This window comes from Rhynchophorus ferrugineus, unplaced genomic scaffold, assembly GCF_030347505.1.
Source record: "Rhynchophorus ferrugineus isolate W39M unplaced genomic scaffold, kcgeb_rfMv2 rfM8, whole genome shotgun sequence".
NCBI classification, from domain to species: domain Eukaryota; kingdom Metazoa; phylum Arthropoda; class Insecta; order Coleoptera; family Curculionidae; genus Rhynchophorus; species Rhynchophorus ferrugineus.
This window is the reverse complement of record NW_027472587.1, coordinates 11452815-11479605: the sequence shown is the minus strand read 5'-3', so window position 1 is coordinate 11479605 and position 26791 is coordinate 11452815. Positions and strand designations below refer to the sequence as shown.

At 33.4% G+C, this 26791-nt stretch overlaps 1 protein-coding gene across 1 annotated transcript in view; it reads left to right on the top strand.

Moving 5' to 3' along the window:
- Window positions 1–26791, top strand: part of nolo (ADAMTS-like no long nerve cord) — a 546982-nt gene that overhangs the window by 468292 nt on the left and 51899 nt on the right. The window contains exons 8-9 of the mRNA XM_076411466.1: window positions 338–467; window positions 19099–19201. Of these exons, the coding sequence (XP_076267581.1) occupies window positions 338–467; window positions 19099–19201 (233 nt within the window). The remainder of the gene's footprint in view (window positions 1–337; window positions 468–19098; window positions 19202–26791) is intronic.

The following is a 26791-nucleotide window of genomic DNA, read 5'->3' as shown; positions in this document are numbered from 1 at the left end:
GCTTAAAAACAGCTTAAATCATTGAACGTCAAAAATATATGATCCAAACTATATGACACTGACTTTAATCAGAAATGGGGTTAATAGTATAATAAATGGGTGGGTAGAACTATGCACTTATTAATTTATAGGGACTATACAACATATAGTCAAGCATTATTTATATTAAAATGAATAAAATGGTAACAAAAGGAAGAATATTAATAATGGAAAACCAAATAAACATAAAGCTACTTGGACTAAACAATTTAAGATAATTATTCAGAAGTAAAAACAGTATAATAACGACCTTGACTATTCTTTATAATGATATAGTAACGTTTCTTTCGTGTTTTAGGCTACAAAATGTCAAGACCCTTATGCCAAAACCGATTGACAGGCGATGAGGTCGAGGAAGAACTCTGTAACGATTCTCAGAAACCGGATACGACGGTTGTTGAATGCAACATCCATACATGCCCACCCAAGTAAGTACAATCCGCATTATTATTCTGATTTAATCGATTTTGTTTTGTAAATGAAATCTATTAAAATCGCTCTGGATTCATCGACATTTTCAACCAAAACTAACCTTTTAAATCCTTCAAGTTCGCCGAAATGAAGTAGATTTATAGAAGGAAAACTCTTCGATCTTTATATCCCTACAACACATATCTTCATTGTCATCCCACACTCTATCGTCATCTCCCAAAACTCAAATCATTTTAAATCAATTCTAGTCAGAACAACCTGATAGATCCTGGATCGGCTTACTTCTCTTTTCAAAAGTCAAATTAGTGTTTTAAGGTACCCTGATTATTTGATTTTTACTCAACCCATTCTAAGCCCTTTTTATCTAATAACGTTCTATGAGCTACTACATACTGAACGCGGTATAGTATGGCTTCATTAAATGAGTATTATAAGAGATATGCACCTTCAAAACCATTTATAAAGAAAATATGGAATTAATTCTTTCTCCATCTCATCATCAATCGATCTCTCATGATACATTATACGATGCTGCACTGCTACGGACTGCACTGTGATCTGAGGGGCCATCTGTTTTGAATGATGCTACGCCTGATTATTTTGAGAGATGATTTTTACCTAATTTTACCCTCAATGTAGTTTTGTGTTGATCTTCAATCACTCCCCTCCTTCTTCTTTTAAATAAAATAATTTTTCAAGCAAAAATTAATATTTTTTTGTTTCAAACAACTTTATAACCATTTTATAACTGGCACATGGTCGATCGGGCTCCGGGGGATTATAGGGCTTTGTTTTGAATTAATTGGATTAACCGGAATCAAATTAATTATCAACAAAAGAAGAGAGTCTGACGTAGGATTGGCAGCGTTCCGCAGTTATTCTAACGCTGAAGCTGTAAGATCACAAAAGGTAGATTGAAGATGCTCAATGATCCCTAGCCATATGCCATTCCAATTACGAAACATTTAAACGTTAAAAAATACCTCTAGTCAATAGTTCATAATTTTAATCAGTCCATTTAACTCAAAATAAAGTTTCCTACAAATGGCCGGGTTTATGTATGGAAAACCTCAAAAAAAAACTTACGATACGGACCATCAATTTCGTACAGACAATCATGGGGAAGGTTCCTTTATTATTTGAGCATATTACCGCTCATAGTATTGATTTAGTCATCTTATTCACATCACTGACCAGATTACTGAGAATGAATATCTCGCCATCCTCAATGATGAAATGCTTACAATAACTACCTTGTTACTTCCAGACATTGTCATATTCCTAGATAATAATTTGATTATGCACAAAACCAAAACAGTTCACTCTTGGTTTGAACAGCATCAGATTATCATCAAACAACTTCCCTGGCCAGCATCATCGCTAAATCCCAAGATATCTTAATCATTATGAAGATGCTCAAAGACCCCTAGCCATAAACTATTCCAAGTAAGAAATATTCAAGCTTTGAAAAATACATCTAGTCAATGAATGCCCTGGAGACGTATCACAACTTAAGGTGTAAGGCCATGAGAGGCCTACTAAAGTTGCTGAAAATTAACATAGTCTACTGGAATTTAAACAGAAGCTTTCAATTCGGGGTAAAAACGGTCGCCAAAAACGGATTGTAGTAGCTCAGTTTGTTAGCCGTAAACTATTGGAATCTGGAATCACCAAAACTTGAAAAACCATTCCATGGTGGAACAGCATGAAAACAGTGCAATTTCGAAGATATTCAAAGGCAAACTGACCGGCGATACGCACACATAGTGTCCGGACGAGACAACAATCACATCCTTCCAAGTGGCCTTTTCTTTAAGACCGAGGTGTTATATTATACGACTAGTACTGCACTGGCTGCGGATCTGTGATCATTGTGATCTGAGGGTGAATTTTGTTTGAGTGGTGTTACGAGTGAGTTATCGACAAATAGTCGTTGGGATGATTTTACCTGTTTTTACCCTCAAGGTCGCTTTGTATCGCCGTTGAACCAAATGCCTCTCCTTTTATTTAAAATAGTTTTTCAAGTAAACTAATAGTTTTGCCTTTAGAACCCTTTCCCATTTTATATATATATAATAATTACACACAAACTGCTACGTTAGTTTAAACAAAAACCACTAGTGACAATATTAAAAAATATGAAACATAATTAATACCATTTAAAAAATACTAATAAATTATTTTAATTACTAATTAACCTATTGGTTCCTTAATACCGACTCTTTATATGTTATATAAGTATGATACCAAAATTTAAATTGAGAGTTTGTTTAACTGTAAACGAATAAGGTAAAAAAATATCAGGAATTTGTTTTTGATTATTTTTTTTACACATGAGCGAAGGCCAAACACCGGAGGAAAAAAGCGACCTACTAAAACAATTAAGGTCAAAGCATACACGCCAGTAAATTTTTTTGCGACTTCTTTTTTTTTCCTCGGCGGGGCAATTAAAAATTAGTCTGCGAACTTCAAAAGCGATTTCGAAAACTCCCTTAATTAGAAGACCCGAAACCCGTGGAGGTATTCCAACGCCGAGAGAGGGTTATACGCAAAACTGATTACGATCTACAATAATTAAAAGCGAAAGGAAATCGCGGTTTAATAAAATATTCCCTCAAGACAAAAGCCCGGGATCCCCGTTTATTTGACTTTAATTTTTTAACGTTTTTTCACCTGGTTTGTTATGTTACTATTAAGTTCCAGTGTTTAAAAAGGTTCGCTACAAATTGATTTCTTATCTCTAATTTAGATTATCTTTAATTTACTCCAGTTCTTCACTCACATCAGTCTACCTTACTCCTTTCAACCAATAAACATTATAAATAACTTACATTAGCAAGCCCTAAATATTACGCCTGAACTTGGAAATGGAAAAGAGCCATTAGATATGTTTAATGGGCCATTTTAAAAGAATAAAAATCTGGTAAAATATATGGTATTAAAACGATTTGGCACTGAAAACTAATAAATTGACCACAACAAAAAATATCGAACCATGTGGAAGAGGGGGGAGACACTCTTACCACCGCCATTCAAGAAGCTACTTGGAGAAGTACTCCTATACTCGAAAAATTATAATAATATAATATAAATTATAATCGAAAACTGACAAGCCTAAATGTTCCAACAGAAATTAGAAGTCACAGGACAATAAAAAAATCAATCAAGCAAAAATCCTTGAATTCCTTTCGAAACTCTCTGTGAATAGTGTAATCCCAGTATATCCTAGTAATAGTGACCCGAGTATTTGCTCTGGAAAGCTACTAAACATCCCATATTCCAAATCTTAAACATCCCGTAGCTCAAACGCCTCATATTAAAAAGCCTGAACCAAAGCGGTTCATACTTGGTTTGAAGAGCATTAGATTATCATAAAATATCTTCCCTGGCTAGTATAATCGCTAAACCTTAACATACCTGAATCGTTATGAAGATTTTTAGTACACAGGTTAATAGTACATTTCCATCTCCAACATCATTGAAGAAATTGGCGAATGCTTTGGTACAAAAAAGGGGACAAACCTCTGTTAAAAACTATTTAAATACGCTACGAATCAAATGGTCTCAACTCCAATACTTTATTAAGGACTAAGTAGTATTTACATTTCAGGTGATCATATTACTTTGTTCATCCCCTGTAGTCTTAAAATTGAATATATGTATCTAATAATACTTATACAATGAGACAATACTATAATAATGATATAACAGCAATACTGTATGTGTCTAATAAGTATTTTAGCACCATGCACTCTGCATACATCGTACATCGCTACTCTCCATCAAGAACAATATATTCAGTCCAACGCTCCTCTATTTTCTAAACCTTTTTCATAAAATGAAAATTTACTCAAAATATACTCCTATTTCGAGAGTTACTTCTTAATTTCCCTTGAGCCAAACTTATTTGCTTGAGCATTCTTTTAAAGTCAGCAAACATAGCCAAATCTGAACAAGAGTTGGTTCACTAAAACAGTATTGCTTGAAACAAGTCATTGCTTGAAGGTTAAAACTGCTGCTTTACTTTATAAAAGTTTAGGAGACTTATATGATACGAAATATTCTTTGTTTACAATTAGGTCCGACGAAAACAATTCATATTAAATATCGTTATCTTCAAAATTAAAAACACCAACATTAAATCAACAGCAACTTTGGATTGTATACATCAGATTCGCTCCAGCAATCCGTCTATTAATTCAACAAAGTTTGATTCAAAATTAGAATTGAAAGAACGTAAATATAAAAACTAAAAATAATAGAACGAGAACGTTACAGAATCATGTTTTGTGATTACAGGATATATTCTAATTTTCTAATTTTTTAACGTTTAACGTTTTTTCACCTGGTTTGTTATGTTACTATTAAGTTCCAGTGTTTAAAAAGGTTCGTTACAAATTGATTTCTTATCTCTAATTTAGATTATCTTTAATTTACTCCAGTTCTTCACTCACATCAGTCTACCTTACTCCTTTCAACCAATAAACATTATAAATAACTTACGTTAGCAAGCCCTAAATATTACGCCTGAACTTGGAAATGGAAAAGAGCCATTAGATATGTTTAATGGGCCATTTTAAAAGAATGAAAATCTGGTAAAATATGTGGTATTAAAACGATTTGGCACTGAAAACTAATAAATTGACCACAACAAAAAATATCGAACCATGTGGAAGAGGGATATACAGGATACAGGATACAGATACAGGATATATTCTCATTTATCAACTCGAAATGAAGCAGTGCTTCTAAATCCTCAGTTATGTTAGAGAGATCAGTACTTTTGAGAGGGCTATAGGAACTTCTACAAAAATACCCTCCATTTAGGATGTCGCTAAAACCCCATTTTCTGTCGGCTCGATTTTTGTCCAACAGGAACTGTCAGTGGCAAGCATAAAGAAATAATATGTATGCGATGGAACAAAGATTTAAGAACCACAGGAATGAGCCAATGTTGTTTTAAATGTAACGTCGTTCCGGAGGTGAGATACAAGGAAAATGACAAAAAAATTTGTTTTTCTTAACCAGGAATTATTTCAGAATCGTTCAATTTAGTTGTTGAGCAGTGATACATGAAATATACAAAATCAGCATATATACGACAAAGTTTTAGGATATTATAAATTACGTAGAACACCCACACACACACAAAACACCTAAAAATAATTTAAAACAAAATAAACACACAGAACATCAACGAAATATGTCAGTTACTTTGTGAAATTACTTTTAGCTCATTGAGTTTACAAACAACATAAATAAATGTTAACTTTCAAGTAAATATTGTAGTAATATACCCTCGCCAACTTTGTTTATCGTTCTGGCTTCGTCAAAACAAAATAAATCCAAAATCCGAAATCATAATCCTGCGAAGTACGGCTCACAGGCTACAAACGTAGTAATGATTCCTGAGCATTTATTTCTAGAAGTTTTTAATTGAATTACTTTACAAAGGATATCAGAGAGTTTTCATGCCTTTTTCGATTCTACGTAAATTTAAAAACTGTTTAACTTCCTGGATAAGGAGGACAAGTTTTAATAAGGGCTTTTACTGCAAAAATAATTATCGAACCAGGAAGTATAGAAAATAGGCTTAAATATATGATATAATATAATATAAAATATGATGAATATAAAATACTTATTCCATGAAATATCATTATAACAGGTCAATAGAAAGTCACCGGACTGACACATAGATGGCGCTACAAGAATTAAATCCATAAGTTTTTTAGTTAGCCCTAACCCTCAAAAGATACGTGTATAAATTTGACAGCTGTCGGATCATGAGTTTGTGAGTTACAACATTTTGAGTGAAGCAACTTTTGTTATTGTGAAAAAAAATGGATAAAAAGGAATTTCGCGTGTTGATAAAATATTGCATTTTGAAGGGAAAAAATACAGTTGAAGCAAAAACTTGGCTTGATGCCGAGTTTCTGGACACTGTCCCAGGAAAATCCACCATCAAGAATTGCTATTCTAAGTTCAGACATGGTGAAATGAGCACCGAAGATGGTGAACGCAGTGGACGCCCAAAAGAGGTTGTTACCGACGAAAACATTTAAAAAATCCACAAAATGATTTTGAGTGACCGTATATTGAAATTGAATTAAATTATAGACACTCTAGATATATCAACTGAACATCATATCATTCACGAATATTTGGGTATGAGAAAGCTTGTGTACCCACTGCCGCGTGAGCTCACTATTGACCAAAACAACGACGAGTTGATGATTCGGAGTAGTGTTTGAAGATGATCAAGCGTAATAAACCCGAGTTTTGCGTCGATGTGTGACAATGGATCAAACATGACTCCATCATTTCACTCCGAAGTCCAATCGACAGTCATCCGAGTGGACTGTATATGATAAACCCGCTGCAAAGCGTGGAAAAACTCAACATTCGGCTGGCAAGGTTATGGCGTCTGTATATTAGGATGCGGAATTTTCATTACCTACTTTAAAAAAGAAAGGACCATCAACAGCGACTATTACATAGCGTTATTCGACCGTTTGCAGGACGAAATCGCCGAAAAACGGCCGCATTTGAAGAAAAGGAAAGTGCTGGTTTACCAAGACAATGCACCGTGTCACAAGTTAGTGAAAATGATGGCAAACATCCATGAATTTGGATTCGAATTGCTCCCTCACCCACCGTATTCTCCAGATCTGGCTCCCAGCGACTATTTCCTATTCTCAGATTTCAAAGGAATGCTCACTGGGAAGAAACTTTCGTTGAATGAAGGGGTGATCGTCGAAACTGAGGCCCATTTTAAAGCAAAGAATAAAAGGTACTACAAAAATGGTATCCAGAAGTTGGAGGGTCGCTATAATAGGTGTATCACCCTTGAAGGGAGTTATATTGAATAAAAAAACTAATTTTGCCAGAAAAATGTGTTTTACTATGGCAGGCCGGGGACTTTTTAATTGACCTATTATCACGTTAAAAGGGAACAGTTAATACAACATTGTTCCGTAGGGTCGCTATAATTGAATTAATCCATATGAGTTATAAGTTCACACCAATAATCAAACGACGATATCGACAATACGGATGTTACTCCAAGTAGTCACCAAGTGGATACACCTCCAAGTAGTCATTAGATTTTTAATTGATAGCACTTTTATTGTTTGAACTCATTTGGTTTTAGATGGACAATAAAATTTTGCACATTTTAAGTGATAAATCTCCCTGCACCAAAATTCCTTGTGTATTGAACTTACGGTTAATCCTTTCTTAAAAGGTTTGTATTCAGGAGCTATTTTGAACTAGACATAGACTTGATCCCATATCAGATTAAAAAATCTTTAAATTAATTAAAAATAATTCCATTTTCTTTGACACTTAAGAAATATTCTCAAAGAATGTAATATCGCAAATGCCCATCCTAAAAGGAATTGTACGAAGAAAACGTTGTTTTCATCTGAATATCCTGTGGGGAAAAAAGGATCAAATTCATCAACGACTGAGGAATATCGCTTGTCCGACCTCAAAATGGAAATTGCGAACGAGATTGACAAACCGCCAAAAAACAGTTGGAAATTGTTTCAACATTTTTAACTAAGGCAATTAAAGTCGAATAAAACAAGACAGAGGGGGGAAATTCATCTGGATGGGATATTTCCTGAATCTTCGGTTTCCTTTTAATTATTTTAAATATCAATTAGTTTTATGTATATTTGGTTTCTTCGAAAGAGATAATATTCGCCCTTCCTTGTCATTTTGTCTTTTAATAATAACAATTTTTTTTGATGAATCAATGTTTACGATTAATGATTTGTTTTAGATTTTATCGCTATTTATCAATTTTTAGAGATTTAAATTGGATTTTAAGGAGGTTTTCTAGACCAGAGAGGCATAAATTTTATGATTTTTTTTCAAGTGAAATAAAATATCGCAAAATTATATTGTTACTATCCATTTTTTACTAGATATTCATTAATGTTAAAATAAATATACATATATAAATACATACATATATAAACATATGTTATTTGTTAAGTCATTATTCCAAAACATATTTCTGAAATTCAGGGGCAATGTTAAGGATACCACAACAATGAATTCATGTAGGTATGAATAATAATCAATTCAACAAACAAAAATTCTTATATATATATATATATATATATATATATATATATATATATATATGGATAATTTTCTTGTCGCATTTGACACTCTTGCCTAGGACAATCACAACTATTAAACAACCACAAACATAAATTTACAACCATACCCAGCAGGATTAAAAGCCGCGACTATCAACTAACACTAACACTAGGTGGAGCGTCCTGTCGCCTTTACCACTGCAGCAAGAATTAGTCAAACAGTTATCACAAGCCGTCACAAAAATTCTTAGCAGTACGACCATATAGTTCAAAACTTGAAATGGTTTGTAATACACTGTCACTTAAATCATTAACTTTGTAATGTTTGCACATTTAACCAATATCTCTATCTGCAGGTACAAATTCCATTATTTTTTAACTGCTAACTGATTCCACAACCTAAAGTTATTTTCATGACATAAAAATACTAAAAATATATAATACGGTTGCTATTTTTCGATATTATCATATAAGAAAAACAAAATATTATTCCGACCGTTATGAACATCGCTCATAAATATTAACACAGAAGTTATTTCAAATTCCATTTTGTTCATCGATATATATCATCCGAACTAGTGCAACCGAACCGGTTCATTCGAAACATACATTTGCGGGCGTGTATTTACCAGTTCGTCCCCTCTAAAGTGCACGAACCAATTTTAACCGAACAATTTCGAATAAATAATGATAATTAAACAGTTTGTTAAGCGACTAAATAACGTGTTCTTTGTACGCTGTGAGCTGGTGCATTCGCAGTTAAATACGTCGATTAAACTAAATTTTCGTTTAAATATACTGTTTATTGTTCCACTCCAATATATACAGGGAATGAGAAAAATAATATGAACAACAATAACTTATTAATAAAGTATTGAGCCACCAGTTAATTTTATTTTGTCCCTCTCTTGGACCAAAACGTCCGCCAATTGCTCCAGTGATGTTGGAGACTGAAATCTAGTCATCACTACCTGATCTAAAACTCCCCATAACAGTTCAGTTATGTTGAGGTCTTCATAGGGAGAAAAAATCTAATACCAACACACCGGTTTGGATTTATTAACAAGCATTCCATAATTGACCTGGTCCACAGAATAACAGATGATATTGAAGAAGCCTACGAAAGTAAAAAAGTACGCTCAGCTATATTCTCAGTTGTAGCACAGACCTTCGATAAGGTTTGATGTGAAGGCCTTGTTCATAAACTACAGAAGATGTTACCAAAACAACACCCCGAACTACTAAAATCGTACATCACAGCCAAAATGTTTAGAGTTGAACAAGAAGAAGCTTATTCTACTATAAAAGAAGCTAAAGCAGGTTTACCACAAGGAAGTGTACTGGGGCCAATGCTTCATCTACTCAACACTTGTGATATACCACAAATGGAGAATATTACGATGACTACATTTGCTGATGATACTGCGATTATAGCGGTCGAAGACAATAGTGAAGAAGCCTCACAAAAATTATAACAGGCAAGTGACAATATAAATAATTGGACACAAGCTTGTAAAATAAAAATTAACGGAAATAAATGTGTGCTTGTGCAGTACAATCAGACCGTATAAACACCAATAACGTTAAATAATACTATCATTCCATATAGCAACTACGCTAAATATCTCGGAATGAATCTTGATGCAAAACTTCGTCGGAAGGAACTAATAAAGAAGAAAAGAAAAGAACTGGAATTGAAGTATAGGAAAATGTACTGGCTAATTTGAAGAAAATCACAATTATCAGTACATAATAAATTGCTATTATATAAACAAATACTGATATCTATATGGACATACGGAGTTCAATTATGGGGATGTTCTGCAAAGAGTAACATAAACAAAATACAAAATTTTCAGAACAAAGTCTATATATATATATATATATATATATATATATATATATATATATATATATATATATATATATATATATATATATATATATATATATATATAAAATGCCTTGGCTCGCACCATCTATTGTGGCCGTCATTCCAGTTCCACTATGAACGCACATTGTAAACGTGTAAACGGTATTTAGAAATAAATATTAATTTTCTCAAACATTAGCAACAAAACAAAACGGCATTAACACTTCTTTTTAAAACTATTGGTACTCCTTCACTCCAACTCAACTAATTTTCCGCAAAATTATTTTAATGAAGCAGGAAGAAATCTTGAAACCAAAGAGCGGTTTTTAATATCGATATTTCAATTTCACACTAAAGATTCGATACTCTCTTTCACAACTATATTCCGATATCTCGGTAAAAAAATATCGGCGAATAATATCGATATTTTCTCAGCATCCGAAATACCATTGGGAAAACCAACTTCCTAACTACAAAACTATTTTAAAGGATATTCGTCTTCGACAGCTCGTAAATTGTTATCGAGGCGCCACGATTCGCTTATCCTCGAATCCGAATATAACAGAATATTCTTGCAACAATAATCCGTCCTTTATCCGACGATTATTTTCCAGGTCTATCCCGAAATCCGACAAGACCTCAGCCGGCGAAAATCCCCGGCAACCATTTCTCCCGGATTGTACGTCGTATGCATGAAAGTGGCCGTATCGTACGAGAATAAGAAATGAGGCTTTTTAAGTAGTAATGGTCGCGGACTTAACTTTTATCCAATTAGGAAACTTTAAAAATTTCTCTCTGCTTGTTTGCTGAACTGGGTCAATTTCCGATTTCATTAAAAAACTTTTTACCTCGTCGCTTATTTTCTACTTTTCTTCCCTCGCCTCGAACGCAGTCTATAAAGAACAAAAAAAAAGTAACGTGAAAGTGACACTGGCCGACTCTTTCTACCTGCCTCGACCGGAAAGAACGGGCTTTTATTAAATTCAAATTTAATAGGAAAATTTCAAGCACTTCTTCGAACGGCTGCTCATTAGATTAACTAATAACTGAATTAGTTTGGCAAACACCAACACAGATGCTTGCCAGCGATCAACCGCTTCGTCCCTTATAGGTTTCCATTTTTTCCGCTTATAATCTTGTTTCGAACTATACGTGTTAAAATTCGAGAGTGAATTCATGTTTAGAATTGTCTAAATTAATCATTCTGGACCTATTAGGGATTGTAAAATGGTAATATGCCTAACACTCAATAGTCTTTATAAATGACATTTAATATAAATATAATATAGTTTCTATTTTAATTCCAAATTTCTAAGTTTTAGTAATCAATAACATAAGTTTAATTGTAATTTGATAAGTTTTGTTTTTGTAGTAAACACCACTGAATATTATAATAACGTATTATAACTAAGATTTTTTTTAAACTGCAACAAATTGAGAGCATCAGATTTAATAATAAATAAGTGATAATAAATAATCTTTTCTTACTTTATGTTATAAAAATGAAATAACATAACAGGTCAATTGAAAAGTCCCCGGCCTACCATAGTAAAATACATTTTTTTGGTAAAATTACTTTTTTTTATTCAACATAGTTCCCTTCAAGGGTGATACACTGATTATAGCGATCCTCCAACTTTACGATATCATTTTTGTAGTACGATTTCTCCTTTGCTTCAAAATAGGTCTTAGTTTAGGAGATCACCTCATCATTCGATGAAAATTTCTTCCCACAGAGCTTTCTCATGAGATCTTAGAAGAGGAAGCAATCGCTGGCTGTCAGATCTAGAGAATACGGTGGATGAGGAAGCAATTCGAAGCCCAATTCATAAATTTAAGCCATCGTTTTCACTGACTTGTGACACGGCGCATTGTCTTGGTGAAGCAGCACATATTTTTCTTCAAATGCGGCCGTTCTCCGACGATTTTGTCCTTCAAATGGTCCAATAATGCTATGTAATAGTCGCTATTGATGGTCCTTCCTTCAAGGTAGTCAATGTAAATTATTCCATGCGCATCCCAAAATACAGACGCCATAATCTTGCCAGCCGACTGTTGCGTTTTCCCAGGCTTTGGAGCGGGTTCATCGTGTGCAGTTCGCTCGAATGGCAGTCGATTATACTTCGGAGTTAAATTATGGAGCCATATTTCATCCATTGTCACATACTGATGCAAAAACTTGGGTTTATTACGCTTGATCATCTTCAAACACTGCTCCGAATTATCAACTCGTCATTGTTTTTGGTCAAAAGTATACTCGCGCGGCACCCACTTTGCACAGAGCTTTCTCATTCCCAAATATTCGTGATATACACGTTCAGTTGATATCTTTAGAGTGTTTACTATTTCGTTCAATTTCAATTTACGGTCATTCAAAATCATTTTGTGGATTTTTTTAATGTTTTCGTCGGTAACAACGTCTTTTCGACGTCCACTGCATTCACCGACTTCGGTGCTCATTTCACCACGTCTAAACTTAGCATACCAATGCTTAATGGTTGATTTTCCTGGGGCAGTATCCGGAAATCCGACATCAAGCGAAGTTTTTGCTTCAACTGTATCTTTTCCCTTTAAAAAGCAATATTTAAAAAAGCAAAAAATAAATTTTGCAGACGTTTGACAACAGGGCGACTCTCAAGCTAGTTCGATTACATGTCCGAACTTATCAGACAGCATTGTGGCTCTTTTTAATATGAATAAAATGTGAAGGAAAATATTGCCTAATTCTAAAACGAATTTACAAATTGTGACAGGTAATACATTGAACTTGTTATCTTGTTGACTTAATTTCACTGTTATTTTGAAATAGATTATATATTTTCGACTATCAATGCTAAAATTGTCAAACTTTGTTTACGTGTTATATTAGGGGAACAAATATTATCCAAATATTAAAAAATCAAAAAAGAAGAATTCTTAAAAGAAGACCGGAAGCGTTTAATGCTATTTAATGAAGCGTGTATTAATATTTCGAAAAATATAATCGTATGACATCTAAAATTTACATTTGAATTTAGCTTGTTGGTGACTCAAACCATTATTGACAGGTTCATAAACTATTGAATCTTTTACCTGCTAACAAGAGAATAGGTAGTTTTACGAAGATGTTTTATAGCGTTACTGTTCCATATGAACCCAACAACGCTGACATTACCGCGACAAATTGCGAGCAACGTTAACGAACTAAGTGGCACGCCCGCGCAATTTCGGTTGCCTACGTCTGAATTATGGAAGTGTGTTCGAAAACGGCGCAACTTCCTTTCCCGCCCTGTTTACTTACAAACCAGAGAGAGTTTACAACAAACCGCACATCTAGTAACCCGCCACGTCACGCTTACTATTTAGTCGGCTACGGTCGGCATTTGTTTCGTTTCCACCCATCCTCCCGGGACTTGTCGCAAAATTACCGCTCCGAATTTCCGACAGTAAAACAGGCCAGTTTTCATGTCCAAATTACCTTTTCGCAAAACATAAAAAAATCACTTTTGTTTCTTGTATAGCGCTATTTTGCTTTGCCCCAAATAATTAAAATTCATTTCTTTCAAACCTCTTTTTTACTAACTTGAATATTTCTGTACAACAACAGCATTTCATCAAAAACAGCTTTTGTATTACTAATATGTCCATTAAAAAGTTGCTGGCCTGACATATAGATGGCGCTACTTGAATTAAATCTATATGTTTTTAGTTAGCCCTAAGCCTCAAAAGATGCGTGTATAAATTTGACAGCTGTCAGATCATTAATTTGTGAATTATGGCATTTTGAGTGAAGCAACTTTTGTTATTGTGAAAAAAATTGATAAAAAGGAATTTCAGGTGTTTATAAAACATTGCCTTTTGAAGGCAAAAATACAGTTGAAGCCAAAACTTGGCTTGATTCCGAGATTCCGAACACTGCTTCAGGAAAATCAACCATCAAGGATTGGTATGCTAAGTTTAGACGTGGTGAGGTGATCACCAAAGACAGTGAACGCAGTGGACGCCCAAAAAAGGTAGTTAACGACGAAAACATTTAAAAAATTCCCAAAATGATTTTGAATAACTGCAAATTGGAATTGAATCAATAGCTGACACCCCAAAAGATATCAATTGAAAGTGTATATTATATCATTCATAAATATTTGGGTATCAAAAAGCTCTGTGCAAAATGTGTGCCGCGCGAGCTCACTTTTGACCAAAAACAACGACGGGTTGATGATTCGGAGCAGTGTTTGAAGATGATTAAGTATAGTAAACCCGAGTTTTTGCGTGGATATGTAACAACGGACGAAACATGGCTCCATCATTTCACTCCGAATTCCAATCGACAGTCATCCGAGTGGACTGCATACGATAAACCCGCTCCAAAGCGTGAGAAACGCAATAGTCGGCTGGCAAGCTTTTGGCGTCTGTATTTTGGGATGCACATGAAATAATTTTCATTAACTACCTTGAGAAAGGAAGTACATCAACAGCGACCGTTCGAAGGACGAAATTGCCGAAAAACGGTCGCATTTTAAGGAAAAGAAACTGCTTCTTCACCAAGACAATGCACCGTATCACAGGTCAGTGAAAACGATGGCAAAAATCCATGAACTGGGCTTCGAATTGCTTCCTCGTCTACCGTATTCTCCAGATCTGGCCCCCAGCAACTATTTCCTGTTCTCAGATCTCAAAAGCTCGCTGGAAAGAAATGTTCGTCGAATGAAGAGGTGATCGCCGAAACTGAGACCTATCTTGAAGCAAAGGACAAATCGTACTACAAAAATGGTATCCAAAAGTTGGGGGCCGCTAATCAGTGTATCACCCAATCAGTGTAATAAAATTAATTTTGTCAAAAAAATGGTAGGACGGAGACTTTTCAACTGATCTGTTACTTAAACATTAAGTAGATATCTTATGATCCTGGCTTCTGTCATGTGGTTTTCCTTTCGTATTTTTTTCTCCCAAACGCAACCAATTCAAATTATCACGCTAGCGTATGTTACGACTACGACCTGAAGGGTAAAACACGCGCAGTTTGATACGCTCCGCTCTAATTCCCGTCGGATACCCTCATTTACCCGCATACCGGGCCGCAAAACGCTCTAACGATATAAACAGTGAGGAAAAAAAGGACGCGTGGGGATGAAACGGACACTACCCTTGTTACTACTTAGATTAACGAGCAAAAGAGATTTTTTCTTTCCGTCTCTCTTTTTTATCAAGCCAGATCGGAAATTAAGACAACTCGTTGGAAAATTAAAGTTGGATTTAAGGAGCAGAACATCCAGCGTAACGATTTATCGTCGCGTCAATAAGGGGAATAATAAAGATAAATGGCTCCCAATTTATTTCCAATAAGGATTTATCGTAGGTATTTTAAGTTTGATATATATATATATATATATAGTCTATCCAAGGTTTTTTTCTACAAACATCATCAAGATGTTTATTGTATTGCCTGCCGGAATTTGTAAATTCGTTTCACAATCAGACAATATTTTCCTTCTCATTTTATTCTAGCTAAAAAGAGACACAATGCTGCCTGATATGTTCGACCGTGTAACCGAACCAACCTGTCAAAGTCGTCCGGTTGACAAACGTATGCAAAATTCTTCAAAACAGTAATAATAAGAGGTTATAAATCGGCAAACGTTATTTTAATGCTTTGCTTGTTTTGATAAATTTTAAGTCCCTGCTTATTATTACTCTAAATTCTATCAGAGATTAACTGTATGAAATGTATAAAAACAGTAAATAATTTTTCAATACAAACATAATTTAATGCAATTATTTTAAAAGAAACTGTTAGTCTGAAAAGTATCGGTCAAATGGAACTTCCGAATATTGCTTTTAGAAGAATACAATTTGTAGAGCATATAATAAAATGAAGGAAGACTTATTATTTCAATTTATGTATTTTGATGAGACATGGATATTTCAGAATAGCACCAATATACCCAAAGGTCACTCATGACAAGATGATAATAAAAATAGTGTTATGACAACAAAAGTTAATGGAAAACTAAATGTTGGAATAACAATTGATTGAAGTTTCATTAGTCATAACATTTATTAATAATTTATTGCAGATATATTGTACTTCATGCTGGAAACAGGAATTCCAGATTTCCTTCGGTTTTTGATGAAGTCGATAAGACACATTGAAGAATAAATCGACAAATGATGGAATTGTGAACGAATATTAGATAGATTGGAAATTAACAACTTGCTTATTCACTTGAATGTAACTTTCTGAATATTATATGGTGCAATGCTACCAATTTCAAAAACAGGGTGATGAGAATGGAAACAAGTAAACGTGGATACATAATTAATATATGATAATTGTAGGAAATCTTATTGTGGAGTAAAAAAGATTTATGTGTACAGATATGTGTGTAATTGTTCAGAACATATATGAGCAATTGATTAAAATGCTTCAGGAGAGAAAGAGTAGTAACTGTCTTGCAGATATGGCAAATGCATCACTACATAGTATAAAACAAAGTCGCCTTTTCTGTCCCTATATCCCTATGTGCGCTTAAATCTTTAAAACTACGCAACGGATTTTGATGCAGTTTTTTTCAATAGATAGAGTGATTCAAGAGGAAGGTTTATATGTATAATACATGCATAATATACTAAGGCAACATTGCTAATTTTAGAGGTTTCTAACGTGATGTCGTAAATTAACCTATTTTTTTAGGCTTATTTAGCAATTAGCAAAAACGCTGCCTAACCCTACGAGTTAGATCAAATTAATGTACTACAGTATTGTACACCATAAAAAGGTCTACAAAAAAGTCCGCGATGGTATATGTTTATCTTTTAGGGATAACCCACATTAACCATTTTTATTGTTTACTTTTTACGTGAGAAAATGGCTTATTTACGAAGCTATTTTAAGCAATACGGAATTAATCCTTATCGAATTAAATACCTTAAATACAGTGTGCAATTAATATAGATCAATATGGTTTCTTACAGCATGTAAATTAAACAAATATTTTCGGAGATATTACAAATTTAAAATTTGCGTTTAAAAATGTGTAATGTAATACAAATTGTATGAATTTAGATATTCCAAATATAGCAGGAAATCTTCATAGTAAGTATAGGGGAACAGGTGTTGTTTTACTCCAAATTTAATGCGTGCAGGCCAAGGGCAGTAATGAATGAACCAAAAATACTGGATCGATTTTAATCATGTTTTCATTGAGTGACATAGGCATATATATTTTATGCCCGTGCAAAGTCGGAGCGGGCCGCTATGTTTTTATATACAACGTTCATATTTTTTCTGTAGTGTATTTAATTTAGTATCAGCATTGCACCCGTGCGAAGCCGGGGCGGGTCGCTAGTTAAGTATAATGCAGTTATTACATCTAGTTTTATCAGGAAACATAACACAAACACAATTTATAAGTTAACTTAAAGACCTTAAAAATTCTTCAAAATAAAAAAGTTGTATGAACACTATTCTCTTAGAATAGGTCAGAAATCCTCTTTGGGTAGAATTTGCTCAAAGTTCTTACAGGTATATAACTTAGCTCTGAAAATACTTCTTTAATACTTTCAAAAGATAATTGAATCGAAAATTTACTCTGATTTATTTAAAAGAATAACAAATCTATAACTCTAGAACGTCTACGTCAAGAACACTAGGAAATTTTTAATCAAAATCAACTCATTCACTATAGTCCGTCCAGTTATGAACTGTAGTTCTGTTCTGCACACTATGCTTATACACGTTATTTTTATGGATCAGATATTCTCAACTTCATCTAAAATCAAGGAGATTGGTTTATGAGCCGATTATAAAGCCTATTTGTACTTATGAGATTCAAAACATCAAACCAACTAGTAATTTAACGTTGCTAAAACAAAAAAAAGTTCTTCGATTAATTAACAATGCTTATCACTACGTAACCAACGATGAACTACAAGAAGATCTCGAAGTCAGATAAATTTACGAAGTTATCCAAGATTTCGGCTTAAAACATGAAACACACAGCACTAGAAGCGATACAACTACTGGGCAGCACGCAATAAATGAGAAGTTTGAGGCAGACCAAAGCACACAGCCAACTTGTATAATATACAAGTGTTATTATGAACTTTAGCCTAAGTAGTATAATTTAACTCTAATTTGGCAAATCCATACTGATCGACTTGCTTGTGTATTGAGCCTAGATCTTCACCATTACGTACATACCAAGATGTTTCTAGTAGATTACATAATAGCTTAATCTGACTTGGATTTGATCATTGTAGGTTTCCTAAACCCGATATAAAAATCTCTATTTAATGTTCAGCTCAGTTATTTTATTTTGAAAATGCTTCTTCCACTTCAATTTGGCATGTAATGTCAATTCTAAATATTTGGCAGAATTTTCGTATACTATAGCAATTATATGCTCCATTATTTGGTGCTTGCGAATATCCCTTGGTTCTGATCCACTGTTTAGAGTATGGAATCATCCAAAAATGTTTGAATTTTAATCCAATAATTAAAGTATGTTATTTCATGTCTCTTTTAATGGAAAGAAGATATAACACGAGATCTTTAGAATATTATTTAAGAAGGCTGTATTGTTACAATAAATATGCTACTAGTTCACCTACGATAATTAATAGAAATTATGCATTCTTAAACATTGTTCTTTTATTTTTCAGATGGCACACCTCTGATTGGGGTCCTTGTTCTGTATCTTGTGGTGGAGGGTCGAAGTTAAGACAAGTTGATTGTATAGAAGAAAGTAATAACACCAAGATAAAGGTAAGCAATAACACTTGTAAAGCCGTCGGCAGAAAATAAATTTTAAAAAACTACGGTATAAACTAGTGGACTGACTAGCTTGTACCTGTACCCAAAGTAATGGTTCAGGATCCAGTACATTAAACAACCTATACAAGCACTAACTAATCCAGGAAATATATATATATATATATATATATATATATATCTAGACACAATAGTATAAAATTGAATAGGCAATAATTAATGGAAGACACACCGAGCCTTATCTGGTGAATAAAGTTGTTGGTTGATTTATTCCATAATTTTATTTGAATTTTGTTACAAATTTCTATTCGATGAAGCATTATTATCGTGCAATATTCATAAAGCTTTATCATAATTTTCTGATTTCATTCTCATCAGTTGAAACTATCAAGGACAATTTGTTTTATTCTCACTAACAAAATAAAAGTTGTTAGGTACGACATTGTTCTTCCAAACTCTTCTTAAACCTATAAATTAGGAACCTCTTTTAATGCATGTCCTTGCTTATTAAAGACTATTCTGTAAGAAACACAAATTTTTTTTTCTGATTATATTCTTAACTCATTTTAACTAACTCATTATCTGACCAGTTTTCGCCAGTTCGTAACAAACACTCGGTTCTTGTCTCACCCGATACAAAGAAGAATCTTGTTTAAGTAGATGACCTATTCTGGAGCTAAGTACAGCATTTCCCTGAATCAAACTATTACTATATCGATTTGGGTTCTCATAAAAAATTTAATTTTCATGAAACGCACCTGCTCATAAGTTGTCCTAAGTTATACACAATCAATGTTTTAGATTTGGCTTTTTCCGATTTCGTGCAAATGCTTGAAAGTAACTGTTTGGATGAGTTGGTACCTTGAGTTTAATCCCCATCCAACAAAATATAAGAAGAAGCTAAAACTTAAATAACTACTTCTAACTTCTTCTTAAATAACAGCTGTATCAGTAATTACTTGTTATATCGAGATTTACAGTTCTAGATTTTCTAGATTACCGTAATATATTTGCGCTGTCTGCATATATTTTTCTCAATAATATCTTTTGGTGAAAACAGAAAGTACCAATTTAAACAACTCTTGAACAACCTAATCTAACTGTTAAATTCGATGATTTCAACATTTCTCTACATAAAATAACAGTTTTCCATTTTGTGTTGTTAAGTTTACATTACTTTTATTATCTGATTCGAAAAATTATAAAAGCCCATCAAAAAAAATTAAAGATTTCTGCGGGTTCCAGTCACAACACACTGGGAATGAAAAGTGGATCTTCTACGACAATCCAGAGGGCAAAAATTCGTGGGTAAGTCTGGAAGAGTTATTCACATGGAGACCGAAGCATAATATTCATGGTTATGAAGTCTTCAGGTGTATATGATGGGACTAGCAAACTGTAGTGTACTGTACAGAAGCTGAAATCAAATTAAACTGATACTGCAGATTGAATGACATATTGTTGCAATGCATACCTGCAAAAACTTGTAAAACCTTAAAAAATATGACACTTGATATATATTTACTCAATCAACCTCAATCTTATAATATTACGAAAAAAACATAATGGATTAGAAATGTCTGGATTTTGTGAGAGAGAAGTTGTTAAAGCAACAAAATATACAATAAAAAAAGGGTACAAGATGAATTTTCGATTTATAAAATGTTTATTGTTAAACTAATCAAACTATTCCATCTAACCGCACTAGTTTAATGGTGTTTAACGACCAGACGAAAGAAAACCAATAAAAAAACACATCTGTGATCAATCGAAAGTGGTCTGCGTGCGAGCCTATCGTACATCTTCGGGAATGACTTAAGTTTAACAGCGTTATTTTTAGGTATTTTTCTTGCGAATTGCCTGAGACTAGCAAGTCGTCTAACTTCCCTCGTCAACTTCCATCAGAATCTATCCGTAAATTGTCTAGAAAGTTTTAAGAGCTCTTACTTAGCAAATGGCGAAGGGGTCTAGAATTAGTGCAGTCATTTTCCTGTCGATTGCCCGAGAAAGTTAAGAGTGTGCTATTGGGAAATCGACATTTTTACTTGATCGAAAAAGAAAGGAATAGAATGACAAAAAACGGTATATTTAGTGTGTCTGGGATTTTGTCTCATTTTACAGTCATAGTCATCATCATAAAAATATTAGAGCTGGTCTGGCGTGATTGTAGGATTTTAAAATTAATCTGTAAGAAGAAACATTGGGGTTCAGAAATAAATAGCATCGTTGCTAAATCAAATATGCGCTATAAATGGCAAAAACAACAAAAATATCAACAAAAATATCAAACAAAACTAAAATGGAAGTGACTTGAAGTTAAGGAGTGAGAAAGTTAAGATAAAAGCAGCAAAAATTAATAACTGAAAGAAGACTCAGGGGAATACCTCAATATTTAATCAGTGAAAGAGCACATAGAAAGGAGATAACTCATTTGGTAGAGATTACTATTTAAGTTTTCCAAGTTGGCATCCGTAGACTCCAAAACTGTTTTTAGAATATGTCCTCCATAAAAGGAACAAAAAAGTAAATCGTGTTTTGGTAATGAAATATAGTTGAAGCACACAAAATATATAGCAAATGTATTATTTTGTACTGGTTTTAGCAAGCGCAGGTAACACTTTTGCGAAACCTTTTCATTATTCGTTGAACAATTTTAAAACTGCAGGAATGATTGGTCTTGGCTTCGTATAAATTCCAAAACCCTCTCGATGTTTTTTAATAACCTGGTGGAATGGCTGAAACCTCGACTTTATTGAAGTAAAAGTTGTGGCCAATATTCGTCCAGTATTCAGCCAAAGCTGATTGGGCCGTATGTCCATATTCCGTACATCGTTGATGCTCTTTTATTAGTGTAATTATAATCCTCGCAGTTTATATGTCCTTCATCCCTTTATCCCATCTTCCTGTGTAGTTAGAAAAGAACTTTGATGTTGTGTTTATTCAGAGCCCCTCCAATGCTATCTGTTATTCCTTGGAGAGGACTGGCAGGAAAATTTTCTTTTATCTCTCTTTGTACAGAAGATGACTATTTGGCTTTATTGCTTGTACGGGCAATTTTTCTATTTATTTCAGTCCATTTTGAGGAAGGACTCATCTAAGAGTATTTTATACTATATATTATATAATTAAGCAAGGATGACACCAAACAGGTTTCCTGTGATCCTGATATCCAATCTAGACGTCAAACTCAAAAATATAGAAAAAGGAAATCTCGAAATTATTCACACGGTGAATTGGACGTTCCATTATTCCAAATGGAAAGGTATTAGTAAAGTTTTATTAGGGTACAAGCTATGGCTCCCTTGAAATTTTCCATGAATATTTTAGCTATGATAAGATAACTATATGTGGGACCCCATACAGCACCTGATGTTTCCTGGGACTGGAGATATCTAGAATGAGGTTTGATAGTTGTTTTTAAGTTATGTGCGAAATAAACATCTCTTGGAGGGATTTTCCTGGCTGTGAAGAAATCTGTAGTTACCACTAGACTAGCAATCGATAGCAATATTGTTATTGCTTAAAATAATGATACCTATAATTGGCTTTTATTTATCCATCGTCATATAACGATGCAAAAACTGATAGGTAATTAGAGAATTAGGGAACGTATTAGGAATTCGTATTTCAGATCCAACCATACAGTTTTACAGTACCCTTATCATTATTTTAAACGAACATCATTAAGTTAATATCAAAATTAAACAGACTAATAAATGTTCCGCAAATCGCATTCACTAATCAATTTTCCGAATTATCGTTTTTTGACAAAATAAACATTTTAAATCAGATTACATATTCAATTAAACGAAATATGCATTTGTTCGTATTAGTATATGTTAATTATAATAAACACGAGGCTTTTCGATATTTAAATTATCAGTAATAGCATTATAGCGTTACATATTGTGCGCAATTGTTTTATAAATTTTAAAAATTGTTTAATTTATCAATTAATTAAGAAAGTAATGAATTCATTCAAGTTTCGTTTTAATTTATCAAAATGTATATCATTAGATTAGTTTTATTTTTATTTTACATTTTTAATTAAATTGAACAAATGCATTAAAATGAATAAAACTTTTGTCGTTATTTTTACAGGATAAAATATATTCGCAACATGAACAACAAGAATTCCCAAACTTATCTTTATATATCTCTAAAATATTTTGATTCATCGTAAAACTCTCAAGACGATACCTAACTATAGTAATTCCCCACTAAAGGTAGAAATAATTGACGTGTAATTAAAGTTCCTGTCTTATTTCGTTCCTTCCGTTTTTTCTTTTCGTTCAGCTCTACAGAAACAATATTACGTTACAGAAAACGGGGATTATCCGTATCTGGAACGACTGAGAATAAAATGTCACTTTTAATGGTGTATCACGGCTCTTAAGTTTCGGGAAGTTCCAAAAGAAAACGTCTGACGTTGAAGTTTTAATCTTCGTCTTTTAGAGGATGGGCCAGTATACTGTTATAAACATAGAAAATGCTCCTATATTACCGTAGTTTTTTGAGGAAATAACAATACCTAAGATTGGAACTTCCTTATAAGCGCTGACAATTAGTTTTTACGGATGTTTTTGTATAAATAAATATATATACATAAATATATATATATATATATATATATATATATATATATATTTATATATCCTGTTGCTTAGCGATCTTTCCTTGAAACAATAATCTAATATATTGTTGAATTTTCATCGATAGATATGTCTTCAGTTCAGTTGTACAACCACTGGTGCCATCTTCATCTTTCGTCAGCGAATCTTGATGCAAGATCTGGTATACTATTTATCTTGCGGCGAGATTATTTTAAACTGCCCACTCCCTTTAGTTCAGCAACTAACTGGTTAATGTTTTGGCCTAGTTTGGCTTGATAGTTGTTGCTTTATAACTCACTTTCTTCCTTCACCGTTCGCAGATTCAAATCTAGATACACATATTTATTGTTTATATACGATTGAATATTGAACGATGTTCGATGTTATTGTGGCCTCATAGTTCAGTATAGCAGGTTAATTGAAAAGTCCCCGGCCTACCATAGTAAAAAATTTTTTTTGGCAATATTAGTTTTTTTTAATTCAACATAATTCCCTTCAAGGGTGACGCACTGATTATAGCGACCCTCCAACTTTTCCACACAATTTTTGTAGTACGATTTTTCCTTTGCTTCAAAGTAGGCCTCAGTTTCGGCGATTACCTCTTCATTCGATGAAAATTTCTTCCCAGCGAGCATTATTTTCAGATCTGAGAACAGGAAATAGTCGGTGGGGGCCATATATGGAGAATACGGCGAATCAGGAAGCAATTCGAAGCCCAATTCATGGATTTATGACAATTTTTGATTCGGTTTCACTGACTTGTGACACGGCGCATTGTCTTAGTGAAGCAGCACTTCCTTTTTCTTCAAATGCGGCCGTTTTTCGTCGATATCGTCCTTCAAACAGTCCAATAACGCTATGCAATATTCGCTGTTGATGGTGTTTCCTTTTCCAAGGTAGTGAATGAAAATTATTCCATGCGCATCGCAAAATACAGACGCCATAACCGTGCCAGCCGACTGTTGCGTTTTCCCACGTTTTGGAACGGATTCATCGTGTGCAGTCAACTCGGATGACTGTCGATTGGACTTCGGAATGAAACGATGGAGCCATATTTCATCCATTGTGACATATCCGCGCAAAAACTGGGGTTTATTACGCTTGATCATCTTCAAACACTGCTCCGAATCATCAACTCGTCGTTGTTTTTAGTCAACAGCAGCACCCACTTTACACAGAGCTTTCTCATACCCAAATACTCGTGAATGATATGATGTACATGTTTAATTGATATCTTTAGAGTTTCCATCGGTAACAACCTCTTTTGGGCGTCCACTGCAAGTTTTTGCTTCAACTGTATATTTTCCCTTCAAAAAACAATATTTTTATCAACTCGCGAAATTAATTTTTATCCGTTTTTTTTCACAATAACAAAAGTTGCTTTACTCAAAATGCTATAATTCACAAACTAATGATCCGACAGCTTATAGTCGCATCTTTTGAGAGTCAGGGTTGACTAAAAAACATATGGATTTAATTCTAGTAGGGTCATCTATGTGCCAGGCCGGGGACTTTTCAATTGACCTGTTGGCTTTATAGATATCAATTTTACTGGTATATGTCAACCGTGACACCATTTGTGCGAGGTGTGTTGCGTCCGATGACTCAGTAGTTACTCCGGAACTTATAGTTAAATTGTTTTCTTTTGATCCATATATGTTTGCTATAATATTGTTATTGTTATATATAATATTGTAAAATTAAATAATTACTTATGCTGTTGTGTATCAACGAAATCCAGTTATTAAGATGTTCTGCGAAAAATAATGTATATAATATTAAAAGTTTTTTATAACATAGTATAATACCATAACACTGCAGAAATTATTGCTTTCATCAAGATCTTCAGATACTGATTGTCACTTAAGAAATCAGGAGTATCGCAAATATAAGTAAGAAAAAAGTCTTGGGTAACACCCGAGCAATACTTAGACTAGAATAGAATAGAATAGAATCACACCATTTGATCTTGTTTAATACAGTGAAATGTATTTAACATAATAAAAATTAACAGTTAAAATTAAAATAACAGATTAAAAATTAATATTACTTTATAATTAATACGTACACATTATAGCTATAGAGGCTAAGTAAGAACCGATGGGTTCTCCTAGATATATACTTTATTATTATTATTGCACCACCTCTTTATATGATGAAATTAGCAATAAGGCAGCTGTTAGAAGCAAAAAGTAAATGTCAACTATTAGAATAGTTGCATTCCAGGCAAATGGACTATTACAATATGTTCATGAACTAGAAATAATTTTTTTAGCCGAAAAATAGATATTTGTCAAATGCCCGAAGTACATTTCATTAAGGAAAGTTATCCAAAATTGGAAGGTTACAAGATATACCATCCCATAAACCCAAAACAATAGGGCTATGGTGGATCTGCGGTACTTATACAATATATAAGGACAATGAGGATTATGATCTTCATAATAATGATTTTATATATGAAACATGCGAGATGAAAGCAACAACAGTAAAAATTCGTACAATATATAATGAGTATACGGTAGTTGCAAGATACAACCCATTTAGATATGCACTGGAAAAACAAAATCACATCATAATTAGAGAAGACCGGAATTCATTTAATGTCAATGGAGTAGAAGTAAAATAATGGAGTTCACGACTCATCACCACCTTAGTTAAACTAGCCAAATGTGATTGCCAATCTAATGCAAACATAGTAAAGATAAGATAGCAAGATAGTGGTATTGATTCTAGAGCAATTCCATATACGAATACAGTAAACTATTTAGGTATGACACTAAATACCAAATTCAAGTGGAAGGAGGATATTTAAATAACGAATAGAAGTTTCTATGTAACTCAAAAAATAACATGATTACTAGGACGACAATCCTAATTATCACTCCACAATAAATTCTAATTATATCTACTATGGGGTTAGACAAAAAAATCCAATATCAATATGATTCCAACTTCTCAAACAAAATTC